Below are 18,033 nucleotides of genomic sequence, written 5' to 3' on the forward strand. Positions count from 1 at the left end.
GCTCAGCGTGCTGGGGATTGGACGTGTCGCCCCAGAGTCACACGCTGCAGCCAGGCCCAGGGGGCTGGAGTTAAGAGGTGGGGCTTTGGGGTGATGAGGTGAGACGAGGACATGCTGCTCACTGTCCCTCTGCACCGTGAGGACAGAGAGGGACAGCGCTGTCCACACACCGAGAAGACCGTCCTCACCCGAACGCACCCACGCCGGCCCCCTGCCCTCAGACTTCTGCCTCCAGAACTGAGCAGGCAGGTCAGCTGCCTATGCTGACTGGGACATGGGAGCTGGCCAGTCAGGACTGCCCCTGAGGGGGCACAGACAGCACTGGGTACCAGGAGCAGCTGGCCCCTCTGCCAGTCAAAGCCACCAGCCACGCTGCCACAGCTAATCGGGCTGGCATCCTGAGCTGGCCCTTCCCACCAAGTGCAGGAGCCTCACCCCACAGACACCGTGAAGGCGGCCCTGTCCCTGAGACAGGCTGCCCCACGCCTCCCCGGACGGGCTGGACGTGACAGACGGCCCCTCTGACAAAGCGATGAGGACAGGCAGTGTCCCTCCCTGGGGATGACGCTCAGGGCCTCCCTGCCCCTCCAATCCAGAAATCACGCCGGTGGAATTCCATAGCTGTCCCCACCGCCAGCCGGCAGGACTTGGGGGCACATAGGGCAGCTGTGGAGGGCACCACAGCCACCCCGCGGCCCACGGGTGGCCCCTCGCAGCCATGACTGCTCTCTGGCCCCGTTCCCCTCACCGGAGCTCCCGGCACAGGTGGAGTCACAGAACCCTCCCAGGTCGTGAGGTGAGGAGTCAGGGTTCACACAGTCCAGTACCCGTGCTGGGAGGAGGCATCCAATTTGCAACAGAATAAATACAACTTGCAGAGGAGATGAGCAAGGTGACACTCTTGCCCCTCACCCACATGCGCTCCCGGCCTGTCACGTGAGCTTTCTTCATACTGAGTTTCTGTCACTGGCAGCGAAGAGACCCGACTGAGACAACAGAAGAAACCACAGAATCCCTGCATCTGTGGGGCTGGGATAGGACGAGACCAGCTGGAGGGCGAAGCCTGCTGGATGCAGGGACCCTTCACGGTGGTCACCAGCCTGTGTGCACACTGGGACAGAGAAGGACCCTCTTCCCCTCCTCCTCACCCACTCAAGCTTGCTGCACACGAGCCCGGTGCCACAGGACAGTGTGTCCTGAGCAGCCTGGGGGCAGCAAGACGCCCCCTTTCCTGCTACCACTGCCTGTACCTGCTTCCCGTGCAGACATCCGCTGCCCCCACGGACAAGCAGCTGCTCCTGGCTTGTGTCCTCACAGGCCAGACTCCATTTGCTTCTGTTTCTCACAGCTGATCCCTGGGTCGCAGCTTTCTGGGTGGAGGGGCACACTTAAGGATTTCTCTTAACTTACCCACTGTCAATGCTGTACAACAGAATTGCCCCAAAACCTAGTGACCGAGGACAATGTTTGCAGGCACTAAGTGGATCGTCGCCTACAATTTCTGAGTCAGGAATCTGGGAGTGCTTGGCTGGGGCCCTGGGGCATAGTCACGTGTCCACTGGGGCCACATCAGCTGAAGGGGCCACTGTCGGAGGGGCCGCTTTCCACACCGGACAAGGCAGGGGCGGCTGGTGTCCTGACATAGCGGCTGGCCTCCCTCAAGTGGCCCCAGAGAGCAAGCAGGAAACCACAGCTGTCACACGGTCACCTCTGCCACATCTTAGCCAGTAGAAACAAGTCACCAAATCCAGCCCACACTCAGGGGGACAACCGGGCTCCATCTTTGAGCAGAAGATTTTCAAAGTATTGGTCAATATATCTGAAAGCACTGCACTTAACGCAGAAAATCTTTGTCCTTTCACTGGATGTGGGGCTGTGGGGAGCACACTGAGTCTTCTGCCCCCACACACATTTGGACTCAAATCCAAAGTCTACCAAGATGCCCAAGGCTTGAGCTTCCTCTGCAATGTATGCACTTCCCCAAGAGCCATGTGCAGGCTGGAAAGAAATTTTAACACGAAGTTTTTAGACCAGTTTTAAGAAACCCTTAAAAACAACCTGCCCTTAAAGCATGACATTGATTTGGGGCTTTTCTATGATTATGACAAATTAGGCATCACTGCATCTCAAAATTACTGAGTGAGAAAATGATGCACCGTTTTCTTGTTAAGATTCAAAAGCTTGGGCCGGCCCGGTGGCTCAGGCGGTTGGAGCGCGGTGTTCCTAACGCCAAAGGCCACCGGTTCAATTCCCACATGGGCCAGTGAGCTGCGCCCTATTCAGCTAAGTTTGTGAACAACGGCTCTCCCTGGAGCTGGGCTGCCATGAGCAGTCAGAGGTTGGTGTGAGCTGCTGTGAGCTGCTGTGAGCAGCTGTGAGCAGCTGACCGATGACGAGACCGACTGCCTCATTCAGGGGGAGCTCAAGGCCCACAACACCAGCATGGGACAGGGAGCTGTGTCCTACACAACTAGACTGAGAAACAACGGCTTGAACTGGAGTGAGGTGGGGGAGGCGGAAGAACGGGGCGGGGGGGGGATTCAAAAGCTTCATTGTAACAAAATATATATAGTAGGGAGTTTAACCTAGAAATCTCACATTGAAGAAAGATTAACACAGATAAAATATAAATTAATTACACACATACACAATCACACAAAGAATGTAAACAGGGTGATTTCAGTGAGCCACATATACCTGAATATAAGGCAACTCCAAGCCATGAGCATAAAATTAAGGCAGCTATTTTATGTCGAGTAACAAAGGGGATAAGCAACTGCGAGTGTCCCCCTCATGTGAGCTCCCCCCTCCCCCCGCACTCCGCCATGTTTTGGGAGGACAGTGTGGCACCCAGCCAGCCCTGTCCTCCACTCTTATACCTGCTCACAGGAAATCTACTTAAAGCTGCGAAATCAGGTCCGATGGGATGGCTGCTCAGTTACACCTGGGAAGGTGAAAGTCACCCGGTTCTGGGGGGATGCGTGTGTTAACACAGAGCTACAAAATACTGACTTTGAGTTAGAGAAAAGGAATGCGTCCACATTTCCACAGTTACTTCCATGCAAAAATCAGTTTTATAGCTCCTTTCATTAAAACATATTCTGATCAAATAATCTCGCAGAGGAAAGCTCACCCAGCCTAAAGTCTACAATATAAAAGCAAGGAGAACATGACAGATTTTCTGCTGTCGTGCTTAGGACCATGAAAGGGTGAAGGGGGGGGTGGGTCCCAGGCAGCACTGCTATGCTGTCTGTGCCAAAAATGCCAAGTACTGCCCTCGAGCCTCGAAGTGGTCAGCTGGCCGGTTGTACGCCGTCCACACCGGCTCTCCCACAAACAGCCGCATGGCCTTCACATAGTTCTAGAAGACACACAAGCACACCCGCCATTGCGTCAGGCCAGCTACCAAGGTCACTTGCTAGCTGTTTTTAATTCTCGTGTCTTAACTCTTTCGTCCCATGTCATCCCCCGATACCTGTGCACAGAGCAGATGTGACCATCACACACTGACCCACCTGTTCGTCCAGCGTGAAGCGGTGGTAGATGCCCGCAGGAAGAGTGATCATGTCCCCCTTCTCCATGGAAATCCGGATCCATCTGTCCTCCTCATCTCTCACATCGAAGTACCCGCTGCCGTCCAAGATGTAGCGGATCTCCTCGTCCAAGTGCAAATGCTCCTCGTAAAACATTTTAATCTAGAGCAGGAGGGGAGCGTGTGAGTCTGCCGGAGACCAAGTGTGCAAACTGACACGGACCCAACCACTGACCGAGCCTTCAAAGACCAGAACCGAGGTGAGTGGAAATTCTCTCCACAATAATAAGGACTATTATAATAAGTGCAAGCGGGCGGGAGCTAGAATAGTGTATGAAACATATCAGTGAACTAGCAGTAAAAAAGAATTAACGCTTACTTGGCACCATGTGCTAGACAACGTTCTTGATAGTTCATATGTAATAACTCACCTGGGTGCCATTTGTTGTCCCCATCTGACAGATGAGGGAAGTGACCCAACATCACACAGCTTGGCTGTGTAGACCCAAGACCCCCACAGATATCCTGGCTCCTGCTCATAACCCACTGCACACGGCAGTCACACTGATCAAACCACACACAGCAATCATGCTAATCACACGCACACAATCACGTGATCATACCACACGGCAGTCACGCTGATCACAATGGAAGGTCAGAGGCCATGTGAAAATCTGAGGAAGACATTCACCGTCTCAATAAATGAAATCTACTTTTGTATCTTTTAGAAGGTCTTCATCCCCTTAACATTTTATAATAAAAGTATTCAAAAAAGCATTATTCTGATATAAACCCAAATGAAGACATTAAAGAAGAAAGTCTGTTCACTGGTAGTAAATATAATGATCCCCTTTTCAAATAACTTAGTGCTCCTTACCTTTTCTTCATAATTTGGCAGTTTATCTTTGCATATGGTTATTATGTCCATCCAGGAGTAGTTCCTCTCTTTCCGGATCTTTTCTAATTCTGGATCATTCTCATATTTGTCAGCATCCAGCTAAGAGTTTAAATGACAAAAAGGAGGTCACATTAACGCAAGGAGACAGACACATTCTCTCGCTGGACCTCCAATACGCTTATCCTCCAGCTTTATCATCCGGGCCTTTGTCAGTCCTGAACTAAGATTCCTTCTAGTCCTTTCCTCCTTTCAACGGCTGTCCCAGTCTCCCAAGCAGCTAAAAGTACTGCAGTCGTGTCATCCCTGCCTGCTGCTTCCCAGCCGTCCTTCCTGGGGGTTCTTCACATCTGTGGTCCCACTGACACAAGCTTTGGTGGAGCCGTCACCTCCTTAAGCCGGTCCCAGGACACAGCTCCCGCCCGAGTCCTGCTCTTCTGCCAGCCATGCACTCCGCAGTCTAACTGACCTCTCTGTGGCATCTCTGGTCGGGTTTTTTCCCTGCACCAAAACATCTGACACCCTCACAGCCTACAGAGAAAACCCAAGTGCATTAGGCTGGAACAGGGGCCTTCTGTCATCTGTCCCCAGGTGTCTGTTCTACTCTTCTGTCTCTATTGCCCATTAAAACAAAACAAAACAAAAACAAAAAACCTACATTCTGAACCTAATAGGAATATGTACTATTCTTCTTGTGCTTTACCGCCCCCACCTTGCTCCTGACAGCTTCCTACACCTAGAACGCCCTCTCACTCTGTTCATTTATCACATCCTGTCAGTTCACCGTCCAGTTTTAATGCCATCTTCTTCATACAGTCCTCTCCTGGGGCCCCAGGCAGAGTTAGTCTGAACTCCCACTTAGCACCACTGGCAGTGAACTCCACACACTTGGCCTTAAATTGCATATTTTAAGAATGCACATTTTATCACAAGTACTGAACAAACTCCAGAATATCTCACACTAGTCATCAATACAGCCGTTTCTACAAAGACGACCCCCCAAATTAGCAAAGCAAGCCCATGATATGCACACTGCTGCCCCACAGTAAAACAATCTAACTTCAAATGCGTGTGAGAGAGCTATCCCTCTACTGTGTCGCTAAGAGATGTGCAAAAATGCTCCATCTGTTCCCACTGATCAAGAACGGTTATCAGGGCCGGCCCAGTGGCTCAGGTGGTTGGAACTCCGAGCTCCTAACGCCAAGGTCACTGGTTCGATTCCCACATGGGCCACTGAGCTGCACCCTCTACAGCTAAGATTGTGAACAACGGCTCTCCCTGGAGCTGTGCTGCTGTGAGCTGCCCTAAGTGGCCGGTGACCAGCCTGAGCGGCTGGCGAGCGGCAGACCCACGACTGGCCACCGACAGCCTCAGCCGGGGGAGCACAAGACTCATAATACCAGCATGTGGCCAGGGAGCTGCGTCCTACACAACTAGACTGAGAGACAACGGCTTTCAGTGGAGTGGGGGCGGGGGGGGGGGGGGAAGGATGGGGGGGGAGAACGGTTCTCAGTAAAAAGGCGTATAAAACACACAGGACGCTAAGAGCAGAAGAAACGTAATTCTGATGGCCCTTTGAGCACAACTACAAGGTAGAAGAAACGAGCTTGACCCCAGGGGAGACAAAGGACGCCTTTCACAGTAAGTCTCCCGTCCTCCGCACACACTTGCAAGCTGACCCGCATCTCACGGCTGCCGCGGGGCCAGGCAGCTGCGCCCCCCGCGCAGACCCCGCTCCCCCCCCCCCCGCGCAGACCCTGCCCCCCCGCGCAGACCGCGCTCCCCCGCGCAGACCGCGCTCCCCCCCCCGCGCAGACCGCGCCCCCGCGCTCCCCCGCGCAGACCCTGCCCCCCGCGCAGACCCCGCTCCCCCGCGCAGACCGCGCCCCCGCGCCCCCCCGCGCAGACCGCGCCCCCGCGCTCCCCCGCGCAGACCGCGCCCCCCGCGCAGACCCCGCTCCCCCGCGCAGACCGCGCTCCCCGCGCCCCCCCCCGCGCAGACCGCGCTCCCCCCCCCCCCACTGCGGAGCCTGCGCAGCGCGCCCGGCCCTGTCCTGGCGGCGGGTCCCTCGCGCCCGGGCTCGGGGTGTGCGCGGAGCTGGGGCGCCCTCAGCCCCCCGCCCCGCGAGCCCCCGCCGCCCCGCGCGCGGGCACCTTCCAGTACAGGACCCCGAGCCGGCGCAGCTGCTCCAGGCCGACCGGGCGGCGGGGGTCGCCGGCGGCCTCGTCCAGGTGCCAGGCCTGCACCATGGCGCAGCTCCTCCCCGGCCGTCAGCCCCGGCACGTAGCGCGGGCGGGAGGCCAGGGCGCGGCGCTGCGGCGGGGAGGGGCCTGGAGGCCCCCGAGCCGCGTCCCTGGCGGCCCAGCCCGCGCGGGCGGTCCCAGCTCTGCCCCCGGGGGCCGCGGTCACTGCCGCACTTGGGGACGGAGACGCTGAGCCAAAGCCCGGCGGTCGGCTCCTGCCTGCTGACCGGTAGGGGTGCAGTTCAGCTCGTGGACGACGAGGCAGAGAGGGAATTTGGAGCCTGTCGGCCGTGTCCTAGGTGAACGGGGCGTCCCGTCTTCCCCAAGCCGAGGGGGGCTGCTCAGCTGAACAGGGCACGGGGGTGCCTGACGCCCACTGTTCCTCGTGCCCGCGGGGCCCGTAACGTGCGCCGGCCTAGGGCACCGCGCACATGCCTCATGGTGGCCGGTGCCACGGTCTCCTTGGACACCCAGAACGATCTGTGAAATGAGCAGTTTATACTGAGATCAGACAGTTGATGGTTGCAGCAAACAGGAAGGAAACGCAAAAAAAGTAAAAGTGATTTTGTGAACCCATGCAGCCGATATGGGGCACAGCTGTGGCTTGAGGTCAGATCAAGTCACCACAGAGGACCCTGGGTGTTACTCAGGGTGGCATGTCGCACTCCCCAGCCATGCCTCCGATTTTGCAACAGCCGCAGTCTGCAAATACTACCCCTGTAATTTTAAATAATGTCTCCTAGAATAAAAACAAAAAATAATACAATTAACACAAAATTCCCCTTCCCAATCGCTGAATTTATCAATTTAGCTAAGAAAAATCCAGCTACTCAATCAGCCTAGGCTTATCTTTTCAAAGCAATCAACCCAAAAAGATCAGCTTATCTCAGCCATTCACCCCAGTCTCCTTAACAAGGAATCGAGTAACCTATAGGGTTTGAACCAGACTCCTCTAAGATGGCACATTTCTGAAGCATGCAGTCGACTCCAGAACTTTCAGAACTATTGCACAGGAAGCGCATTCATTTCGCTTCTGCCCTCTTGTTCCAGGGACCGCAAACACTGCCCATGTCCTCGGCAGGGAGCCCCCCTCCAGTTCAGTGCTCACGCTCCCGTGTTCCACCTTAGACAGCTGTGCCGTCTCTCTGCTGCGCCTCTCACTGCACACTGCCTCCTTCCCTGTCCTCACCACTCCCTTGAAGCACTCCAACATAACCAGAGGTGCAGTCACGCCCTTGGGTTCTTACCAGCACATTCACCACAGTTAGTCCCTTCTGGAAACATTTTCTTCTCATTTTCCTTCAGCTCACTGGGTACTCCCACCCAGTTCCTCTTCTGACCCCTCTTGGTGTGCCGATATTGTGGAGTGTCCCAGGGCTCTGTCCTTGTGCTGTCCACACGCTAGGTGACCTTACATCCATGATATGCTGATATGCCTCCAGCCTGGACCGCTCCCAGACCCTGACTCGAGCATCTCACCTGGCATTGCCACATACATGGCGACTAAGCATCTCACTTCTCACACAGCCAAACGGACTTCCCGCACATCTAAACATGTTTCTCTCTAGCCTTTCAGACGCAGCAGCAGCACCCACCACCCAGTGCCTTAATCCAAAAGGCCGAGGGTTTTCCTGTTTCCCTCACCCTGAACACCCAGGGCAGTCTCTCAGCGGGTTGTGTCACGTTGACCTTCCAAACACCACAAAGCCACTGGCTTCTCTCCAGCTCTACCTGCCACTTTGTTGCCTGAGGGACTGACCAGTGAAATGGACCCCCTGCATCCTCTTCACGCTGCAATCCATTCTATGCGGAGCAGACAAGGAGACCTTTCAGAAACACAGACCAGGCCCTGCCACTTGTCTGCTGTAACCCCTCTTCTCACTGTGCTGCCTCCGGGCCCCTGACCATCTCCAGCCGCCTCCCTCCCTGCCTTCCACACTCTGACGTCTCAGACTGAATCCCACGCTGCTCCTTGCCCGACTTCCCCGGGCAGTGTTTGCACCTATAGTGCGTTTCCTTCCTCCAGCACTGCCTGCTGACTTCCACCGTCAGCTCCAGTACTCCTGCCTGGAGAGGTCCTCTCCGACCCCTCCCTACGCAGTGGAGGTCGCTGTGTTAAACACTCAGGTGCTTGTTGCAATGATGTATTTGGCGAGGTCAGCCTCCACCCTGGGACCGCCAGGCCCGTACTTGTGGTATTTGCTCAGTGTGTTGCGAGCGAGGCCTTGCAGCGCTGCGTCGTGTGTCTTACTCGTCTTGCAATGCCCGGTGCCTGGCACATCGCATCAGAGACAAACAAAAGTCCGCTGAATGGAAATGGAAGGGATGTGATGAAAGTCTTCCCAGCACTGCTGCACCTTCCCCCATCCTAGATGGAGTATCCTGTGGCACCCAACAGCAGCAACAGCAGCATTGCTGGATGATACTGCAGTGTTTCCCCGAAAATAAGACCCAGTCGGACCATCAGCTCTAATGTGTCTTTTGGAGCAAAATTAATAGAAGACCCAGTCTTATTTTACTATAAGACTGGGTCTTTATAATAATAATATGATATAATAAATCCCGGGTCTTGTATTAATTTTTGCTCCAAAAGACGCATTAGAGCTGATTGTCTGGTTAGGTCTTATTTTCAGGGAAACACGATGTAAAGGCGCTACCTGTAGTGCCTCCTCCACCCCCACAAGTACCCTAGGAGGCAGGCACCACTTAGCCACGTTTTAAAGACCAGACACCTGAGGCAAAGCTCAAGTAACTCGTGCCAAGTCAAGTAGCTCGTTGCCAGGCTGGGATCAGCGCTCAGGAAGCCCCGCCCAGCCCCAAGTGCCCAAGAACTGCTCCAGAGCCATGTGGAGGGAGAGTGCAGCGGGGTGGGCCTCCATCTTAAACTGCTTTTTTTTTTTTTTTTCACTTTGGGGGGTGGGGGAGGGCGCTGTTTTATGTCGTAAAGAAAGTACTTTGGAAGAGCAAGGCGATTGGGTGCCCTGAAGGATTGTCTAGGACCCAGTGCTGGCTGCCAGCTCTGGCCCTGCAGGCAGGCAGATGGGACAGCACTCACCATCCTCATAGGACCCCTGCTGGCCCTTGGGGTTCCTCCTTCGAAGGGGAGTCTTTTGAACTTCTTCCAGAAGAATAGCTAATGGCAGCTCAAAACTATGTTTCGTGACCAGAATTTATTACCCTAATGTAGGCGACTGGGGAAGAACCTGTTTAGGTGTTTTTTTTGTTTGTTTGTTTGTTTTATTTATTTTAGTTTCAGGTGTACAAAGCAACATAATAGTTAGACATTTAAAACCCCTCATAAGTGCTAACCCACGCCCCGAGCTACTACCCCTCTGACATCATATATCGCTGTTATAATACCATTGATTATCTTTCCTATGCTGTACTCCCGTGACTATATGTATCTATATATTTAGTTTATAGTTGACATTCAATATTATTCTACTTCAGCTTCAGGTGTATAGCACATTGGTCAGGCATCTACAGTCTATGAAGTGATCCCCGTGATAATCCCAGTGCCCATCTGGCACCTTACATGATCTTTACAACATCATTGATTATATTCCCCTTACTGTATTAACTACCAATTTGTATTTCTTAGTGCCTTCACCTTTTTCACCTGCCCCCAACCCCATTCCCTTCTATGACCCTGAACGATCTAGTACCCATCTGGCACCATACCTAGTTATTACAATAGTATTGACTATATTCCTTATGCTACATCCCCATGACTACTGTGTAACAACCAATTTGTACTTCTAGACCCCTTCCCCTTTCACACATCCTTAACTCCCCTCCCACCTTAAAGAAGTCCCTCTAAGAGTCCTCGTAATACTGGTTTGGTGGTGATGACTCCTTCACCTTTTCCTTGTCTGGGAAGCTCCTTATCTGTCCTTCAATTATAACTGACAGCCTTGCTGGGTAAATTAATCTTGGTTGTAGGTCCTTGCTTTTCATTACGTGGAATATTTCCTGTCCCTCCCTTCTTGCCTGCAAAGTTTCTGTTGAGAAATCAGCTGCCAGTCTTATGGGAGCTCCCTTGTAGGTAACTAACTGCTTTTCTCTTGCTGCTTTTAAGATTCTCTCTTTGTCTTTAACCTTTGGCATTTTCACTATGATGTGTCTTGGTGTTGGTCTCTTTGGGTTTATCTTGTTTGGGACTCGCTGTGCTTCCTGGGCTTGTATGTCCATTTCCTTCACCAGGTTAGGGAAGTTTTCTGTCATATTTCTTCAAATAGGTTTCCAATTCCTTGCTTTTTCTCTTCTCCTTCTGGTACCCCTATGATGCGAATGTTGATATGCTTGATTTATGCTTGATGTTGTCCTGGAGGCCCCTCAATTTTTTGGATTCTTTTTTCTTTTTGCTGTTCTGGTTGGGTGTTTTCTGCTACCTTATCTTCTGCATCGTTGGTTTGATCCTCTGCTTCATCTAATCTACTGTTGATTCCCTGTAAAATATTCTTCATTTCCATTATTGTATGCTTTATTTCTGACTGGTTCTTTTTCATGGTTTCCATCTCCATTTTGATGCCTCCTATCTCTGTGTTGAAGTTCCCCCTGAGATCAGTGAGCATCTTATAACCAGTGTTTGGAACTCTGTGTCTGATAGATTGCTTATCTTGGTTTCACTTAGTTCTTTTTCTGGAGTTTTGTTCTTTTATTTGGGACATGTTTATTTGTCTCCCCATTTTGGCTGCCTCCCTGTGTTTGTTTCTGTGTATTAGGCAGGGCTGCTATGTCTTCTGGTCTTAGTAGAGTGGCCTCATGCATTAGGTGTGCTGTGGGGCTCAGTGGCACAGTCATTCTGGTCACTTGAGCCACGTGCTCCAGGTGTGTCCCTTGTGTGGGTTGTGTGTGCCCTCCTCTTGTAGTTGAGCCTTGGTTGATAACTGCACATCAACATGAGGGACTGACCCTTGGGCTCATGGGTTGTGAGGACTGGCCTTGACTACAGTGAAAGAGTTGTTGTGCAGGGGCTGATCCTACGGAGCAGGATCTGCCTCAGCAGGGCTCTGGTGCCTGCACAGTCTACCCCACGGGTGTGCCATACTTGGAGGTGGCTGGGTGATGATTTGAAGCTGGCCACTGGGGGCACCAGCCCCAAGACCATCTTGGAGGGGATCCACTATAGGTCAAGTTCAGCCACAGCCCGTAACCCATGGCCATCAGGCAGAAGCCACAAAGAAATCTGCAGATGGCTGCCATCCGGCCTGTGCTTGGAAGCACCTTGTGAGGCCAAACCACAGACCAAGGCTGGCTGCCACTAGTACCGAGCTTATGGCTGCTCAGCCAGAGATACAGGACATGCTCAAGCCAGCGCTGCTTGTCTGGGTTCTGTGCACCTTTGAGAGACCCTAGGAAAGTCTGAAGCTTGAACCAAGGCAGGCTGTCTGCACGAAAAAGCCACTGTAAGTGGCTTGGGTGTGCCCGAAAGTTGGGCGGGGCGGGGTCTTGAATGGCCAGGGCGTGAGGAGCGTAGGGCGGAGACTCAGATATGGCAGCCGCCTGTGTCCACAGGCAGGGAAGGGGGAGGGCTCAGCAAAGAAACAATGGCTTCTGCCAGCTCCCCTGTCCAGGCGAAAGCTGCCTCTCCAGCCCTGGTCCCAAGCCAGACAACTCAGTTCCTCCCCGTATGTACCTGCTGCCTTTTCAGCTGCTGCCCCAGCGCTGGAGCCCAGAGCGAGTGAGTCTGTTAGCAGGTGAGTCCGTGCGCGGCCTGTTAGGAGGAGCATCTGGGGCCCCAGCTGCCCTCGTGTTAGTCGCAGTCTCTGCGGGTTTTCACAGCCAGAAGTGATGGGGACCTCCCTCCCTGGCACTGGAACCCTGGGCTGGGGTGGGGCTGGGACCTCTTGCTCCCCTGGGGGTGTGAGGGGACCTCCACAGCCAAGATATCCTTCTTGATTTTTAATGGTCACACGTGGGTGTGGGACCAGCCCGTTCGGCGTCTCTGCCCCTCCTCCCGGTCTGGAGGTGGCTTCTTCTGCACGTTTTTAGTTGAAGAGCTACAGTCAGTTCAGCTTGATTTTAGGCGATTCTCAATAATGGTTGTTTGGTAGATTAGTTGTAATTTTGACATGGTCGTGAGAGAAGGTCAGCACAACGTTTACCTACGGCACCATGTTGGTGTCCCCCTAGATGTTTTGAAAGACAGACCTACCTGCCTGCAGATGGTCATCCGTCAGGCTTTGGGAAGTACTCCCAACCCAGGGGCCACTGCAGCAGACCTTGCAGGGGACAGGGCAGCACAGACCAGGGAACTGAGCGAGGCAAAATGGAGGGTAGTGGATGGCTCCGTGTCTGACAACCATTCGCAGCGTAAAACCATTCTTAGCTCGTGGAACACGCACAGACAGGCATTGGGCTGGGCTGGCAGGCTGGGGTCTGTTGATCCTGCTCTACACCATTAATATTGACATGTTATGTGATAATCAAGCACTTCATTCTCCCGGCTTGTGAGGAGACCTGTGAAGGGTGAGGTTTTCACCCTGCGAGAGGCTGGCCAGTGAACCTGCCCGGGTTGGTGGGACCTGACTGAAGACAGCAGATTCCAGGGGCAGAGACAAGGCCAGTGTAGGACTCAGCGGTAGCTGCCAGTGCCAGCATTTCCACACAGGCTCCCTACCAGGAGACAGGAAAAGGCTGAGGACACCTGCTTGCTCAGGCGATGGCATACAGGCCTTCCTGATGACGGTGGAGATGGCTCAGTGGCCCCTGGTTTGAAGTTTTGCATGTCATGCAATGATGGGAGCCACTAGCTTTATGGTGTCACCTAAGTTTGGTCACTGTGACCATGAGGAAGCCTTTCTTTCCCTGTACTTTGTCTTAAAAAGGGGGGATTAAAAGACTGCGAGGGTGTGCACAACACCAAGAACAGCAATGTAACAACATGTCCCAATAATGAATGCCATCTATTGAGTGTGTACTACGGGCGTTCATTCATGATCTGCCTTAATGAGAATGAAAAAAAATGCAGTCAGGGTCACTGAAGGATATTTTGTATTCTGGCATTCAGAGGCCACCCAGGACAGGCAAACTGGTCCTAAAGTTCATCACTACTTGTTTTGAGAAAAGGGGGATCAAAGAATAAGCTGAACCTCTCTGAGCCCCACTGCTGAGGTCACCCCTCTCCAGATGTCCCTTGCTGGACAGAGGGGAATCATGAAACAGATCAACTGTCCTTGTCTTTCAGATCTTCCTAAACCCAAGGGCTTAAACCAAAGGGATGCCCTCTCATCTCTCTTCCCTTGGGCTTCAGTGGTTCTCACACTTCCTGGTGGCATGTGACAGTGGGGAGGGGCCAGGGCTTCTGCGTCCCTGAGTTCAATCTATTAACAGTAACATCTTGGAGAGTGAAAGTGAGGAAACAGTAAATTGCTGTATCACCTCATCTAAACAATGATAACCAATTATACGTTAACAAATAACGTTTTTATTAAAAAGTCAGATTTTGCAAATTAAAAAAAAACGAGAAACGTCGGTTTTTTACATTTTTACAAGTCTGTTTATTGTCTGGCTATATAGAAGGAAGGAGGATTTTCATGTCTGCTTCTGCATCCAGTCTCTTAATGTGTTATGTTGGTTGAATTATATGAAGACTGTCCAGCATCACACAGACATGTGGTTGGAAGAGGGAGGCGTATTTTTATAACCCTCCGGGGACTCGTAATCTTCTCTGGGACTACACCCAGATTCCACAAGTGTGTTTTCTTCCCAGCTGCAGTGTGGAATCCAGCAACCATATCAATGATTTCACTCTCATGTTGTCCGTCTTGTACTTTGAATACATACTTTATCCGTACGTGATTTCATAATAGAATGCACTGGTCATTTTGAAAATGTTGATTCATGAAGTCATGCATATCTTCCAAATGGTAATGCCCGTCATTATACAACATGAAAAATAACTTTTTTTTTTTTATCACCACCAGTCTCATTAGAAAAGTCTATGTATTGGAAAGCTGTCAATCTCTTGGGGCAGATCCAAATTTTACCAAATCTGAATTTTCTTTTGAAAGCCTGAATTGCATCATTGGCAAATATCGTCAGCTGTTTTCTTAAGACACGCTCACTTAGCTCACTTGGGAGGAAATGTCTAGCAAACATCCTGGTTGGAACAACTATGGTTACTGGGTGACGGTCCAGCTTGCAGCTCAGTCACACCAGGGGTTTCCTCAAAACGGCATCACACTTGGGTATTCGCTAGGAAGGATGTCTGTTTACTTCCCCTTTTGTGACAGAGAATATTAAGAAGATGTCTACTCAGGATGGACTTCATAAGTGAAGGATTCTTACTACTCCCTCGGGGACATTGTGAGAAAGTGGGCTTTGTTCTTGTCGTCGTAGTGCAGGGTGTGAAGAACACCCTCCTTCTGGCAGGACCGTGCTCGGGTGCCAGCAGCGGGCGCCATCTCGCTGCCTTTGCCCACTGACTTGCACGAGCCTCTGTGCCCTGAAATAGACCAGTAACTTCCCAGAGCTATTACGAAAATTATCTTCCCCGGCCACCTCGTACTTCAAGAACGCAGCTCTCATGGCCATTGTTCAGGGTACTTCAGGTTGCAGGTAACAGAAATCCAAGTTGCTCAAGCAAAGGAAACCAAGACATGTTGGCTGAGGTGACTGAGGAGGGTGCAGTCGGGCTCACGTCAGACTTGCCCTGGGCTGAAGGAAAGGTAACAGCCCTCCCTCCCTGCCTCCCTCCTGGTATCTTAACTCTCTCCTCCCTGCGCTGGTTTAATTCTCATCTACTGCGATGAGCTCTGTCCCCACATGTCAGGGAACAGCCACCAGTAGCTCCAAAACCCTGCTTGCTTGTAATTCAAGAAAAAGGAGCTTTTGCTGTAGTGTCTGGATCTCAGTGTCACGGAAGCGTCCTGGTGGCCCTGGGATCTCTGTGGGAGCCCGAGGTCCCCTTGGCCCTCCAGGGTGGTGCTGGACCTGACCGCAGCTGAGGGAGAGACGTGGCCCCGGAAGACAAGGCTTGTGCTGGGCACACAAGCCAGCTGATGCTGCGACCATCACTAATTGCCAAGAGTCCCTACATTTTTTTTTTTTAAATACTGACTCCTTAGCTTAAAGGAGCCTTAATTTTTAAAAAATTTTTTTTTTAGATTTTATTGGGGAAGGTGAACAGGACTTTATTGGGGAACAGTGTGTGCTTCCAGGACTTTTTTCCAAGTCAAGTTGTTGACTGTTTTCCAAGTCAAGTTGTTGTCTTTTCAATCTTAGTTGTGGAGGGTGCCGTTCAGCTTCAAGTTGTTGTTCTTTCAGTCTTAGTTGTGGAGGGCGCAGCTCAGCCCCAGGTCCAGTTGCCGTTGTTAGTTGCAGAGGACACAGCCCACCATCCCTTGCGCAAGTCGAACCGGCAACCTTGTGGTTGAGAGGACACACTCCAACCAACTGAGCCATCCGGGAGCTCAGCAGCAGCTCAGCTGAAGGTGCCATGTTCAATCTTAGTTGCAGGGGGCAGAGCTCACCATCCCTTGTGGGACTCGAGGAGTTGAACCGGCAACCTTGTGGTTGAGAGCCCACTGGCCCATGTGGGAATCGAACTGGCAGCCTTTGGAGTTAGGAGCATGGAGCTCTAACCGCCTGAGCCACCGGCCCAGGCCAGCCCCCAAGGGTCCCTACATTTTGCGTGCTCCTAGTAAAGAGAACAGGAGACATCTGCTAACTGCTCTCGCTCAGCATGCCTGCTGCCGCCAGGTCCCCTGCCTCCAGGCCCCCAACTGACACCCAGTTCCAGGGAGGAGCCTGGTCCAAATAACGTCACTGTTAGGGCCGAAACTCAGCTGCCGTCTTCTACATGGAACAACCTGGAGGGCTTGCTGGGAAACACAGCAAATGCGAAGGGATAACGAGCATAATAAATAACAAGAAGACACGGCGATAGCCAGAAAGCCACGTAGGAGCCCCTGGATGAAAAGTGTTGTTTCGAAGGCATTTTCAAGGAAAGAGCTGAAGAACAAGTTTGCTGTGAAACACAGGGCCCTTCTCTAAGTCAGTGTGGGGGTGACAGCAAGACCTGCAATGCAAACCCAAGGGCCTGTCCTGTGCCCCAGACGTCAGGAAAACCTGGCACGTTCACCAAAAGCACATAAAACGATGCGACTTGAACGCCATGACACTGCATGACAGACTCAGGAAACCGTTCTCTCTTGCATCCATTTGAAAACTTCCAATAATAATGTTTGCAAAGTTACAGTATCTTGAATTAAGAAATAAGCCATCTGTGCATGTACATTTTCTTAAGGGGGAGCCTGGGTCTGGATTTCGCAACAAAGAAGTAACGTCCAGAATCAGCAGCCTGGAGTCCAGTCAGCAAAATTTCCTTCAAACTACAGTGGTACCTCGGTTTTCAAATGTCTCCGTTGACGAACATTTCAGTTTACGAACACTGTAAATTTTATGGATCTATAGTATCATTAGACTGTACAATTCATGCTAAATTTGCAGTTTTAGGGGTTGATTTTAAAGGTCTAGAACAGATTAATCCCTTTTGCATTACTTTCTATGAGGAAACTGTGCCTCGGTTTTCGACCGTTTCAGAACTTGAGCGGTCTTCCGGCAGATTACTTTCGAAAACCGAGGTACCACTGTAATTAAAAGGAAAACATCTCTCCTGGCCTTCATACATTTCTGAAATGAGACAGAAGACATTCCTGCACCTCCAGGCTGTCTCCTGGGTCGCAGGCTCATTTGCAGCACTTCAGCGAATCACCCCAAACCTTTGGGCTTCTGAGAGGATAATCACACCTGCTGTGCATTCCAGGGCGAGGCCCCAGCTCAGTGCTCATGTCAGCACGTTGGGAGTGTACTGCCCCGACACTTGTCCAGTGAAGCATTTCCCCAGTGTGTTCCATGTCACGTAAGTTGAGAGAGATCGTTGGCAGAGTTTTAAAGTCAAAAGTTTTGAGAAATTCTGCCTCTCTCCCCTCTGACAAGTGCTAAGGCTTGTGGTGTGGAAATTGCTTCATGGAGACAAAATAAACATTTGGGGGCAGGCAGACACTGAGCCCAAGTATTCCATAGAACATTCCTTGGTGAACTGTCAAAAGTTCAGAAACGACGAAGGTAAAACCAATGGATCGCCGTAGCAGTGATTGGTGTAAGTGTGTGGTGCCCTCACCAAGACGCCAGCCTGCCTGCCACCCGGGAGCAGGGGCGCCCGACCAGCCGGGACTGGGACGCAGGCCGCGTTGTAAAGGGCTCAGAGTGTGCGGGCAGCGTCTGCTCTTTCTTCACATGGACTGTGCACAATGCCAGAATTTTCTTGAATGATAGAAAATTGGTCAGTGGTTACACCTCAGCAGTTTTGGGGAAACAGTTTAAGTTTTGCTCAATCTCCAGATGCGTAATCAAG

General features: G+C 52.0%; 1 protein-coding gene across 2 annotated transcripts; it reads right to left on the bottom strand.

Annotated features, from left to right (window-relative positions):
- Positions 1-3,055: 3,055 nt before the first annotated feature.
- ADI1 (acireductone dioxygenase 1) lies at positions 3,056-6,883 on the bottom strand. Of its 2 annotated transcripts, none has more exons than XM_074331642.1 (4): positions 6,582-6,883; positions 4,410-4,529; positions 3,516-3,695; positions 3,056-3,361 (listed from the first exon to the last, which is right to left on the bottom strand). In XM_074331642.1, exons 1-4 carry the CDS (start codon positions 6,675-6,677, stop codon positions 3,242-3,244), a joined length of 516 nt encoding a protein of 171 aa, XP_074187743.1. In that variant the 5' UTR covers positions 6,678-6,883; the 3' UTR covers positions 3,056-3,241. The 2 variants fall into 2 exon arrangements, with proteins under 2 accessions (XP_074187743.1, XP_019607555.2); XM_019751996.2 differs by lacking the exon at positions 6,582-6,883 and adding an exon at positions 4,817-5,047.
- Between the last annotated feature and the right edge of the window lie 11,150 nt (positions 6,884-18,033).

This window comes from Rhinolophus sinicus, linkage group LG05 (genome assembly GCF_036562045.2).
Source record: "Rhinolophus sinicus isolate RSC01 linkage group LG05, ASM3656204v1, whole genome shotgun sequence".
NCBI lineage: Eukaryota > Metazoa > Chordata > Mammalia > Chiroptera > Rhinolophidae > Rhinolophus > Rhinolophus sinicus.

Coding starts and splice junctions, on each gene's coding strand:
- ADI1 (XM_019751996.2), bottom strand. CDS start 4,942: ATGTTTTGGTGCAGGGAAAAAACCCGACCAGAGATGCCACAGAGAGGT. Junction 3,696..4,409: donor TGCCAAATTATGAAGAAAAG/GTAAGGAGCACT, acceptor CTCCTGCTCTAG/ATTAAAATGTTTTACGAGGA. Junction 3,362..3,515: donor GCTTCACGCTGGACGAACAG/GTGGGTCAGTGT, acceptor TGTGTCTTCTAG/AACTATGTGAAGGCCATGCG.